Here is a 12,905-nt window from a genome sequence, read left to right as displayed (position 1 = left end):
TATAGCAAGCATCTCTTTTTCGTTAGTTGCATAATTCTCTTCGGTACTTGAAAGAGTTTTTGAAATGAAAGTGATGGGTCTTTCTCCATCATGAAAATTTTGTGACAATACGGCACCAATTGCTTTATTAGAAGCATCAGTGGTTAGTAAAAATGGTTTTTGGAAATCAGGAAATGCTAATACATCTTCTGAGGATAATATATCTTTTAATAATTTAAAAGCTTTTTTTCCATCCTGATCTAATTCAATTTTAAAATTTCTGGATTCATTCTTCGAAACTTGCTTATGACCGTTTTCTCCTTTTAGAAATTTTGTTAAAGGTTTTGCAATTTTGGCATAGTTTTTAACAAATCTTCTATAATATCCAGATAGTCCAAGGAACGCACGTAATTCTTTTAAATTAGTGGGTTCTGGATATCTTTGAATACTTTCAATTTTCTTTGGATTTGGTTTTAATCCTTTTTGGGATACAATAAATCCAAGAAATTCAACTTCAGATTTTAACCATTCAGATTTATCTGGTTGAATTTTAAAATTAGCTTTGCGTAATGTTTCCAATATTATTTTTAAGTTTTTATTTGCTCATCTAAAGTTTCACCAAATATGATAATGTCATCTATATAGACATAACATATTTTTCCAATATGCTCATGGAGAACATCATCCATAACTCGTTGAAAGATGGCAGGAGCATTTTTAAACCAAAGGGTAAACGAACGAATTCATACTTTCCATTGTTTACCGAAAAGCTGTTTTCTATATCATTATTATTCAAAGGAATCTGGTGAAAACCAGATGCAAGATCAATGGTTGTGAAATATTTCATCTTTCCCAAATTTGCTAGAATTGTAGAGGTATCAGGTATCGGATACCTGTCACTTATTGTTTTTGATTCAATTTTCGGTAATCAATAACAAGTCGGTATTTTTTCTGACATGAGGCATCTTGTTTTTTGGAACAATCCACACGGGAGAATTATACGGAGATCTAGATGGTCGTATAATTCCATCGTGTAGCATTTTTCAATTTGATTGTTTACTTCATTTTTAAAGGCTTGCGGGTAAGGATATGATTTTTGAATAAATAGGTTCATTATCAGTGGTACGTATATCTGCACGTATTTTTGTGGTAAAGTTAACTTCTCATCAGGTGGTTGAAATAAATCTTGGTATTGGTTTAACAAATTATGTACCTTGTCCTTTTCGTCTTGTTGCAAATGTTCATCTCGGATGCAATTTGATTTACCTCCTGTAATCGATGCGCTAATAAAGGTATAACATTTTTATTGATTATCAACACATTTTCCTTGGTATCAATAATTGCTTCCATTTCTTTTAATGTATCATGGCCGATAATTGCGTCGAATGATCGCAACTTGTCCATGTGATACAATTTCACATTTACGTCAGAATATGGCCTAAAAAGTTTTGCTTGGGAATAAGTTTGAATTTGAATATTTCCTCCAACTGAAGAAACATTGAAAGGTTTATTTACTGGATGTGAAATTCTTGCGAATTTCGGATGAATAAAATTTTTATTCGATCCAGTGTCGACTAATATTTTTAAAGGATCACTTCGATTACCATAGAATAGAAAATATGGTAATGCAGACTTTATTCTAAAAAAATTAATTCTGGTTCTTCGTTATGTTCTTCTAATTCTTGAGGATACTGGTACTCCAAATTTTCAGTTTATCTTTCGAATGAAAGTCCTGCTGGACATTCTTCGTACGATGTATAGGGTAAATTTTCAAAGTATTGTTGCGTATCAATATCATCGCATTCTGTTTCAATGTGGAATTGTTTCGGATTCCTATTATGTATTAATGGCCGGTTTACATAGTTTACCGTTCTCATAGATACATCAGTATCAATTGGCTCAGGCTTAATATTTTTGGGAACGATTGGTTGAGCGGAAGGATTTACAACTTGTCTGTTATAAACATATGGATTATATTATGGATTTTTGGGGACAACTGGTTGTGAGGCTGCATTTACCACATGTCGATTATGAATATATGGATTATATTGTGGGTTTTTAGGAATGAATGGTTGCCTTGGAAGGAATGGATTATATTGTGGTCTCGAAATTTGTCTAATCATGTGTTGTGAAGGTAGTGGTTGAAAATATTGTGGTGTGAATGTAGTTGGTATTCTGGGTGGTATTTTGGTGGTATTTTTGTTGCTGATACTGTGGGTGTTGTGAAAAGATGGGAGTGTCCGTTTTAATTTTGTGTAGTTTTTCCTGAATTCCGCATTAATAAATGCGTTACAGTAATTGTAAGCTTGTGCTAATGATTCTGCTCTGTAATTTTTCAGGAATTTACCCATATCTCCGTCCAAACCTCTTATGGAAGCATCCATCGCCTTTTCTTTGTACATTTCAATTATGGATTTTGAAGCTTCGGGGTGATTATAACGATTATCACTCTTGACATGATTAGCAATATGGGATAGAATCGCACTCACTTCATTGTAATATTTCTCAAGATCTTTGCCTCTTTGTTGTACACTCATTAATTGACAGTCCAAAGTTGCCAAATCTCGCTTTTCTCCGTAATAAGTTAATAGGGTATTTTTTATCATTAGCCAATTTAAGTTAACATTCGAGGAGACCAAGGCGTTATTCGCCTCTCCTCTTATTTTCCTTCTTATGGTTCAACACACTATGTGGAACTTATTAAATTGGTTGATGGAACCATTTGTTTTAGGTCGATAAAAGTTCACTAATTTTTCCGCATCGTCAAGCCAAACATGTAATTCACTTGGCTCGCCGTTAAAGGTTGGAAGTGCTTTGACCAGATCGGGTATGTCTTCTATTGCTTCGGGATCTACTGGTTGATTATTTTGATCCACCAAATATAGTGGGGGATCAGAATAGTCAGGGTGGTTAGTGTTGCAGTAGTTATTGCAGTTTCAATAGCCAAAAGTCTGGTTAATATTGAATTTATTTGTTCCTCAGCCATTTGGAATTTATTATGTTATTTAAAAATAATTTGGGGCTTTTTAGATAAAAGATAACGCAAACACTTCAATAAAACTTTGATTGATTTAATTTATTTGATAATACACTTCAAGTAATTGATAAAACACTTTTTCACTTTTATTTTCTTTCCTTGCTGAAATTAGAATTTTTTATTAGTAATACTTACAAAACAAACTTAAGCATAGCTCTCTATGCTGTTTCGCCGAGAGCGCAAATATTCTATCCTTTTTCAGAGAATATTTTGACTTTCCTTCGGATCCTTATCCTGTATCGGTTGGATTCCTTTCAGGTAGAGACCAGACACGAGTCTCCAACTCTCCCAGTGTAGGCGGCAAAATCCCGTTTTTCCTGCTGGTGACTAGGGGGCCTTTCCTCACGGCTGCTGCTGATGCGGCGGTCAAGTTGAAGTTTAAATTGTTCTCGATGTTTTATCACTCGCGACACAATAAATTACTCGCGCTGGTCCCTATTCGGGCGCCAGTTAAACTTTTGCATGTGCAAAAGAGTTTTAAAAACTAAAACTAAAACTACAATTAAAATTAAAACGACTACATGCTATGATGGTTATAATCGAACTGCTTGCGATTTATTGTTGATTTCTCTTTTTATAATTGACAATTTTGTTTGTGTTTTAAATTGAAATAAGAACTGTGTGCGATACCGGTCAAAGGAATGCGGGCATCGGCTGGATGTTTTGATAAATGTTGTGACTAGCTGATGTGCAGCAGAAAACGACTGATGTGTAGCAGGAACGGCGCATGATAACTATACGAATGCAAAAATGGTAACCTGGCTTAGAAACCTCGCAGTTAATAACTGTGGAAGTGCTTAATGAACACTAAGCTGCGAGGAGGCTCTGTCCCAGTGTGGGGATGTAATGCCAATAAGAAGAAGAAGAAGAAGAAGAAGAACGTACGGCGCGCTGGCCGGATGCGGCCCTCGGCATATTTGTTTGTGGCCAAAAGCGTGTTAGAAAAAAAAACTTTATCGAAACGCAGAGCAACGTTTGCTTAATTTGTGAATACCGCGCGGGACGGTACAAAATAAATGTTTGTGCTTGCTTATTAATGGTAGACGAGACGAAGTTCGACGGATCAGCTAGTTTAATGATAAATTCTGTAGGTTACTACTGATTAAAACATAAATCTTGGCAAGAAAAAAGGATAATGCACTGCGGCCATTTTTGCTGTTAATGAGATTTTCGTTATCTGACCTTCTAGAAATGAAATCCAATTATCAACGGAATAATTCCTAATCAGAAATTTGCGATATTAATAAAAATCTCAAAGTATTGGATTTTCAACAGCTCCAAATGTTTATTTTCCATTTTCTGGCTGCCACAAACTCTACTGTTTCTGGAGTCCAATTTCTGGAGTCCAAATTCTGGATATCGGCAAATCATTGACAGTGTTATTCTTTCTGATCTTCTTGATGATTTTGTTGATGTAAATCGGCATACATTTATTTTACAAACTGTCAATTTTGCTTATAAGAAATTCTGTTGGGAAACTTATGTTTACTCGAAATTTGAGAAGCTTCAACAATAAGCGCCATTTTGTTAGATTGGAACTGTTTGATCTCTTTTCAAAAATTACAGTTGATTGACAGTGTATTATTATATACGACAAAGCAAACTCCATCAAAATTGACCAAACTGTCTGTTTAATATCGTCATGTAAAAGTGTCCTCTCAATAAACTGAACAGGCCTTACAATAAAAAAATATTGATACAGTTTTTATAATTTCATATATTCTAAAATTTTGTGTTGTACATAATATGCATGGTGATCAGTAAATTGAAGACGTTTGAATCCTGCCCATCACAACCAGCAAAGTGTATAAAGGGCCTTTGGACAAAAGATCAAAAAGTCGAATAGACAATTTAAAAAAAAACTTCAATGTGATCTGTTTGATCAAGCTAAAAGGTTGAATAAGATGTTGAAAATATGCTTCTGAACAAAAATCTAGAAACTAAAGTATCGAAAGCCTCAATTGCCAACCCACGTGAAGGCCCATTTTTCGAAAAGCACAGTAACTGCATTACAAGAGGCTTGGAAGCATCCTTTTAGGTGTCTCGAGAGCCTACTTCCATGCAACTCGAAAGTTTCAAGAGGCTCCTTTCAAGGGGCTCCAAAGCCGCATTTCAAGCTGCTCCGAATCCGCCTTTCAAGAGGCTCGGAAACTATTTTTGAAAAAGCTATAGAACCTTCTTTCAAGAGGCTCGGAAACATCCTTCCGAGAGGGTCTAGAGCCGCTTTTCAAGTTGCTCCGATCCGTCTTTCAAGAGGCTCGGAAGCCTCCTTTCAAGAGGCTCAGAAGCCTCCTTTCAAGAGGCTCGGATGCCTCCTTTCAAGAGGCTCGGAAGCCTCCTTTCAAGAGGCTCGGAAGCCTCCTTTCAAGAGGCTCGGAAGCCTCCTTTCAAGAGGCTCGGAAGCCTCCTTTCAAGAGGCTCAGAAGCCTCCTTTCAAGAGGCTCAGAAGCCTCCTTTCAAGAGGCTCAGAAGCCTCCTTTCAAGAGGCTCAGGGCCCTCCTTGCGAGAGGCTCAGTAGCCCCCTTTCACGCGGCTCAGAAGCCTCCTTTCAAGAGGCTCAGAAGCCTCCTTTCAAAAGGCTCAAAAGCCTCCTTTCAGGCTCAGAAACCTCCTTTCAAGAGGCTCAGAAGCCTCCTTTCAAGAGGCTCAAGCCTCCTTTCAAGAGGCTCAGAAGCCTCCTTTCAAGAGGCTCAGAGCCTCCTTTCAAGAGCTCAGGAAGCCTCCTTTCAAGAGGCTCAGAAGCCTCCTTTCAAGAGGCTCAAGCCTCCTTTCAAGAGGGTCAGAAGCCTCCTTTCAAAAGGCTCAGAAGCCTCCGTTCAAGAGGCTCAGATGCCTCCTTTCAAGAGGCTCAGAAGCCTCCTTTCAAGACTCAGGAAGCCTCCTTTCAAGAGGCTCAGAAGCCTCCTTTCAAGAGGCTCAGAAGCCTCCTTTCAAGAGGCTCAGAAGCCTCCTTTCAAGAGGCTCAGGCCTCCTTTCAAGAGGCTCAAGCCTCCTTTCAAGAGGCTCAGAAGCCTCCTTTCAAGAGGCTCAGAGCCTCCTTTCAAGAGGCTCAGAAGCCTCCTTTCAAGAGCTCAGAGCCTCCTTTCAAGAGGCTCAGAAGCCTCCTTTCAAGAGGCTCAAGCCTCCTTTCAAGAGGCTCAGAAGCCTCCTTTCAAGAGGCTCAGGCCTCCTTTCAAGAGGCTCAGAAGCCTCCTTTCAAGAGGCTCAGAAGCCTCCTTTCAAGAGGCTCAGAGCCTCCTTTCAAGAGGCTCCAGGCCTCCTTTCAAGAGGCTCAGAAGCCTCCTTTCAAGAGGCTCAGAGCCTCCTTTCAAGAGGCTCAGAAGCCTCCTTTCAAGAGGCTCAGGCCTCCTTTCAAGAGGCTCAGGAAGCCTCCTTTCAAGAGCTCAGAAGCCTCCTTTCAAGAGGCTCAGAAGCCTCCTTTCAAGAGGCTCAGAAGCCTCCTTTCAAGAGGCTCAGAAGCCTCCTTTCAAGAGGCTCAGAAGCCTCCTTTCAAGAGGCTCAGAGCCTCCTTTCAAGAGGCTCAGATGCCTCCTTTCAAGAGGCTCAGATGCCTCCTTTCAAGAGGCTCAGATGCCTCCTTTCAAGAGGCTCAGGAAGCCTCCTTTCAAGAGGCTCAGAGCCTCCTTTCAAGAGGCTCAGAAGCCTCCTTTCAAGAGGCTCAGGAAGCCTCCTTTCAAGAGGCTCAGAAGCCTCCTTTCAAGAAGGCTCAGAAGCCTCCTTTCAAGAGGCTCAGAAGCCTCCTTTCAAGAGGCTCAAGCCTCCTTTCAAGAGCTCAGAAGCCTCCTTTCAAGAGGCTCAGAGCCTCCTTTCAAGAGGCTCAGAAGCCTCCTTTCAAGAGGCTCAGAGCCTCCTTTCAAGAGGCTCAGGCCTCCTTTCAAGAGCTCAGAAGCCTCCTTTCAAGAGGCTCAGAAGCCTCCTTTCAAGAGGCTCAGAAGCCTCCTTTCAAGAGGCTCAGAAGCCTCCTTTCAAGAGGCTCAGAGCCTCCTTTCAAGAGGCTCAGAGCCTCCTTTCAAGAGGCTCAGAAGCCTCCTTTCAAGAGGCTCAGGCCTCCTTTCAAGAGGCTCAGAAGCCTCCTTTCAAGAGGCTCAGAAGCCTCCTTTCAAGAGGCTCAGAAGCCTCCTTCAAGAGGCTCAGAGCCTCCTTTCAAGAGGCTCAGGAAGCCTCCTTTCAAGAGGCTCAGAGCCTCCTTTCAAGAGGCTCAGAAGCCTCCTTTCAAGAGCTCAAGCCTCCTTTCAAGAGGCTCAGAGCCTCCTTTCAAGAGGCTCAGAAGCCTCCTTTCAAGAGGCTCAGAAGCCTCCTTTCAAGAGGCCTCAGAAGCCTCCTTTCAAGAGGCTCAGAGCCTCCTTTCAAGAGGCTCAGAAGCCTCCTTTCAAGAGGCTCAGAAGCCTCCTTTCAAGAGAGCTCAGAAGCCTCCTTTCAAGAGGCTCAGGCCTCCTTTCAAGAGGCTCAGAAGCCTCCTTTCAAGAGGCTCAGGCCTCCTTTCAAGAGGCTCAAGCCTCCTTTCAAGAGGCTCAGGAAGCCTCCTTTCAAGAGGCTCAGAAGCCTCCTTTCAAGAGGCTCAGAGCCTCCTTTCAAGAGGCTCAGAGCCTCCTTTCAAGAGTCTCAGAAGCCTCCTTTCAAGAGTCTCAGAAGCCTCCTTTCAAGAGCTCAGAGCCTCCTTTCAAGAGGCTCAGAAGCCTCCTTTCAAGAGGCTCAGAGCCTCCTTTCAAGAGGCTCCAGGCCTCCTTTCAAGAGGCTCAGAAGCCTCCTTTCAAGAGGCTCAGAAGCCTCCTTTCAAGAGGCTCAGGAAGCCTCCTTTCAAGAGGCTCAGAGCCTCCTTTCAAGAGGCTCAGAAGCCTCCTTTCAAGAGGCTCAGGCCTCCTTTCAAGAGGCTCAGAGCCTCCTTCAAGAGGCTCAGAGCCTCCTTTCAAGAGGCTCAGGAAGCCTCCTTTCAAGAAGCTCAGAGCCTCCTTTCAAGAGGCTCAGAAGCCTCCTTTCAAGAGGCTCAAGCCTCCTTTCAAGAGGCTCAGAAGCCTCCTTTCAAGAGGCTCAGGCCTCCTTTCAAGAGGCTCAGAAGCCTCCTTTCAAGAGGCTCAGAAGCCTCCTTTCAAGAGGCTCAAGCCTCCTTTCAAGAGGCTCAGAAGCCTCCTTTCAAGAGGCTCAGAGCCTCCTTTCAAGAGGCTCAGAAGCCTCCTTTCAAGAGGCTCAGAAGCCTCCTTTCAAGAGGCTCAGAAGCCTCCTTTCAAGAGGCTCAGAAGCCTCCTTTCAAGAGGCTCAGAAGCCTCCTTTCAAGAGGCTCAGAGCCTCCTTTCAAGAGGCTCAGAAGCCTCCTTTCAAGAGGCTCAGAGCCTCCTTTCAAGAGCTCAGAAGCCTCCTTTCAAGAGGCTCAGGAAGCCTCCTTTCAAGAGGCTCAGAGCCTCCTTTCAAGAGGCTCAGGAAGCCTCCTTTCAAGAGGCTCAGAAGCCTCCTTTCAAGAGGCTCAGAGCCTCCTTTCAAGAGGCTCAGAAGCCTCCTTTCAAGAGGCTGGAAGCCTCCTTTCAAGAGGCTCAGAAGCCTCCTTTCAAGAGGCTCAGAAGCCTCCTTTCAAGAGGCTCAGAAGCCTCCTTTCAAGAGCTCAGAAGCCTCCTTTCAAGAGGCTCAGAAGCCTCCTTTCAAGAGGCTCAGGAAGCCTCCTTTCAAGAGCTCAGGCCTCCTTTCCAAGAGGCTCAGGAAGCCTCCTTTCAAGAGGCTCAGAAGCCTCCTTTCAAGAGGCTCAGAAGCCTCCCTTTCAGAGGCTCAGAAGCCTCCTTTCAAGAGGCTCAGGCCTCCTTTCAAGAGGCTCAGAAGCCTCCTTTCAAGAGGCTCAGGCCTCCTTTCAAGAGGCTCAGAAGCCTCCTTTCAAGAGGCTCAGAGCCTCCTTTCAAGAGGCTCAGAAGCCTCCTTTCAAGAGGCTCAGAAGCCTCCTTTCAAGAGGCTCAGAGCCTCCTTTCAAGAGGCTCAGAAGCCTCCTTTCAAGAGAGCTCAGAAGCCTCCTTTCAAGAGGCTCAGAAGCCTCCTTTCAAGAGGCCTCAAGCCTCCTTTCAAGAGGGCTCAGAAGCCTCCTTTCAAGAGGCTCAGAAGCCTCCTTTCAAGAGGCTCAGAAGCCTCCTTTCAAGAGGCTGGAAGCCTCCTTTCAAGAGGCTCAGAAGCCTCCTTTCAAGAGGCTCAGAAGCCTCCTTTCAAGAGCTCAGAAGCCTCCTTTCAAGAGCTCAGAAGCCTCCTTTCAAGAGGCTCAGAAGCCTCCTTTCAAGAGGCTCAGAAGCCTCCTTTCAAGAGCTCAGAAGCCTCCTTTCAAGTGACTCAGAAGCGTCCTTTGAAGTGGCTCAGAAGCTTCCTTTGAAGAGGCTCGGAAGCCTCCTTTCAAGAGGCTTGGAAGCCTCCTTTCAAGAGGCTCGGAAGCCTCCTTTCAAGAGGCTCGGAAGCCTCCTTTCAAGAGGCTCGGAAGCCTCCCATCATGAGGCTCGGAAGCCTCCTTTCAATGAGCCTCTGGGTCTGCCTCTGCTGCGATGTCCCGCTGGGTTCCAGTTTAATGCTTATTTACAGATTTCGTTTCCGCCCCTACGCGGCCCAGCCCCACTTCCGATCCCGAATTTCTGTTGCTATCGGCCTCTGGTGGAAACGACGATGGACCTCGTTGTTTGAGATCCAGTTGTGAGGCCACCAGGCCCGAATTATATACCGCAGGCATCTGTTAATGAACACCTGCAGCCGTTGAGTGTTCTCCACTGATACACACCATGTTTCGCTAGCGTATAACAGCACAGATTTCACGTTAGAGTTGAAAATTCGTATTTTGGTGCGTTCACTTATCTGCCTGTTTTTCCAGATATTTCTTAAACTCGCAAAGGAAGCCCTTGCTTTCTTGATCCGTGCGCCTATGTCGATTTTGGTGCCGCCGTCTGACGCCATTTGGCTACCAAGATATTGGGAGCTTTCAACATTCTCCACTGGTTGCCCGGCTACTGTGAAACTGGAAGGAGTCACCGTGTTTACATCCAACGATTTGGTTTTGTTGCCGTTGATGACTAAACCTGCCGAAGAGGAGCGCTCGGCAAGGTCGTTGAGCTTACTCTGCATATCAGAGCACCGTTGCGCGAGGAGTGCAACATCATCCGCCAATTCGAAATCATTTAGGTGCTCCATGGTTATAGGCTGCCATAACAGCCCGCGGTTTGGTTCACGGTCAATCGCATCTACCAGAATCTCGTCGATTACGATGAGGAACAGTAACGGTGATAGAATACATCCTTGCCTCACACCAGCTACGACCCGGATAGGGTCGGACAATACCCCATTGTGCAGCACTCTATCCGAGAAGGCCTCGCACTGTGCCTCGATGAGGCCGATGATTTTCTCAGGAACTCCTTTGCGTCTCAGGGCGCCCCACATATTCTCGTTATTGAGACGGTCGAAAGCTTTTTCGTAGTCAATGAATACCAAGTAAAAGGACTCTTGGAATTCGTTGACCTGCTCCAGAATGATGCGGAGCGTGACAATATGGTCCAATATGGATGCATAAACTGTTCTAGTAATCTGTCCTTAATCTATGATCGGTTCACGGGCTCCGGATCTGTTTCGAACATTTGGTTTGGCAACAGGTTGCTTTCGACGCGGAATCCTTCCTAATTATTTGCTGTTCAAAATTGGGTCCTAAAATGAAGAATCGATAATCAATTTTCTTTCAGGTAACGATGAAGTTAATCATCCTGAATGCGTCAGTTTTTCTTTCGACTCAAAAATTGAAAGGAACATTGTTTAATTTGAAATTTAAAAATAGATGAAAAATGCTTCCTCAACATTTTCGGTCTTGTTTGACGTACGGAATAATATGATTCAAACGCACTAGCAAAACACCGCAGGGCACTTGACTCAACCTTTGACAGTTAATATATGGGCCTGACGTTTTGGGCTGATGATTCATTTAAACTTTTATCAGAGTTTTTATAACATCAGTTCAAGTATTCTTGACCGATGCATCGTTTGCAACCATAAACGATGTAGGGCTTTAGGACCCAATTGGCCCAATCGGCCATTGCGTTCCAGAGTTATTAAAAAACACTGTCTTTTTTTCTATTTCTCCCAATGGGGGTCTCTTGGGAAAATATTTTCAAAATCTATTATTAATTACCTCTTTTCATTTTATATTACTATCTCTAAATTCTTCTTTAATGTTGAATAGATCTATTAGTAATAACTATTTTTCTTTCTTTATGGTTAATAGTCTTTTATTCAGTTCTTACTAAACCATGTTCTCTTTTATCCTCCTTAATTCTTTTCTTCTTATTTTCATTGATTTCTGACTAAATGTTATTCGTTCCTCAAATATTTTTGATCAGTATCCCTTTCATTTATTTTTCGCCATCCATCCAATTACTTTCCATTTTGTTGTCAAACGAAATAATGACCTTTCCCAACATTCAGTTTCTATAGAAACATAAAACAGCATCCCAGCATCAAGTCTGCTTCGCTCCGAGTCTTTCTCCTCCGGGCTTATCAATCAGTTATTGGAAGCCGCTTCATACGCTAAGATGTTTAAACTACTGCTGTGGTGAGTGTGATCTCCGTCAACATGTGGCTACAGTCGAATGAATTATTTCGCGTGTCTTTTGTTTGAAGGTACACATTTTTGACATTGCTGACCGACGCCATCAGCGATCATCTGCACATCTGTCAGCACCGGATCAGCATGAAGGAAGGATTCTACGTGTACGACGCCGATTGCAGCAACTATGACGATCAAGCGCTGGCCAAGGCCAGGTTCAACGAGGATCGGGAGCTATGGATCCGTAACGGGACGATCGAAAACATACGGCAGCTGTTGAACGGCAGTCTGTATGACATAACCAACCTGAAGATCACGAATTTTGCACAGGAGGGGAGCTCGTCGATTGCGGTGTTTCCAATCGATTCGATGAGGTTTTCAATTTTGGATTTGTCAAACGATGGCATTGAGAAGCTGGAGATCACAGAGGACGACTACAGGCTGACCCACCTGGACGTGAGGAAAAATAAACTAACAGAAATAGGAAATGTGCGGCATCTGATCAAGCTGGAGTCGTTGAAGGTGGATAACAATGCCATTGAAAGTGTATCGCTGGACGATTTCAAGAGTTTGTGGGATTTGTTGGTGTTATCCTTGGCTGGCAATCGCATATCCAGCATAACGGCAACGGAGGAGGTTTCACTGCTTAAATTAAGGTCAATTGATATTTCGGACAATCAATTGACAACATTAGACGTGTCGCTGTGGAAGTTTCCTCAAGTCAGCACTTTCTACTTGCATGACAACTCGTTGGCCAAAATCGACGGACTTCGAGGGAAGTTCTCAAGGACGTGGGACATCTCAATGGGAGGACGGAACAATTGGGATTGTGCGTGGTTCGACCGGTTGTTGGAGTTCCTGAAGAGCGACCGTCAATTCGCAATGCAAATGTTCGGTGATAAACCCTCCTGTCCGGATCAAACGAGGATGGATGGGTTCGTTTGCTGCAACAACACGACCAACGACATCACTCAGTAATTAAGCGCACCACTATCGCAATCAATAAAATAGAACTTCCCGCTGAAAGATAGGTTATTGAGTCTATTAATAATCACTTGTCTCCTCTATCAATTACCACCGCCGCGTAAAGTGGGTTATAAATAGAACACTAACGCAGGCAGCATCTTCTTACACGGTCAAATGATCGGCGATAATTACGGTCATTACAATGTCCACTTGCTGGTGTATTTGCCCTTGCCTCGCATCGAGCGCCATGCCGGACCGGAGAGGGTTTCCTAGACGACGAATGGCAATCCAACCGACGACGACGATGATAGGCCGCTATAATCATTTCGTTGGTAATTGCTCATCATCTTTCGGAGTTGATCTAAGCCTAGCAAAAACGAGCGG

The 12,905-nt window shown here is 43.4% G+C and overlaps 1 protein-coding gene across 1 annotated transcript; it reads left to right on the top strand.

The window, feature by feature from the left end:
* Positions 1-11,429: 11,429 nt before the first annotated feature.
* LOC134210377 (uncharacterized) lies at positions 11,430-12,581 on the top strand. The gene is made up of 2 exons (XM_062686432.1): positions 11,430-11,561; positions 11,630-12,581. Exons 1-2 carry the CDS (start codon positions 11,542-11,544, stop codon positions 12,531-12,533), a joined length of 924 nt encoding a protein of 307 aa, XP_062542416.1. The 5' UTR covers positions 11,430-11,541; the 3' UTR covers positions 12,534-12,581.
* The last annotated feature ends 324 nt before the right edge of the window (positions 12,582-12,905 follow it).

This window comes from Armigeres subalbatus, chromosome 1, assembly GCF_024139115.2.
Source record: "Armigeres subalbatus isolate Guangzhou_Male chromosome 1, GZ_Asu_2, whole genome shotgun sequence".
Classification (NCBI taxonomy): Eukaryota; Metazoa; Arthropoda; class Insecta; order Diptera; family Culicidae; genus Armigeres; species Armigeres subalbatus.
This window is presented reverse-complemented; position numbering and strand designations above follow the sequence as displayed.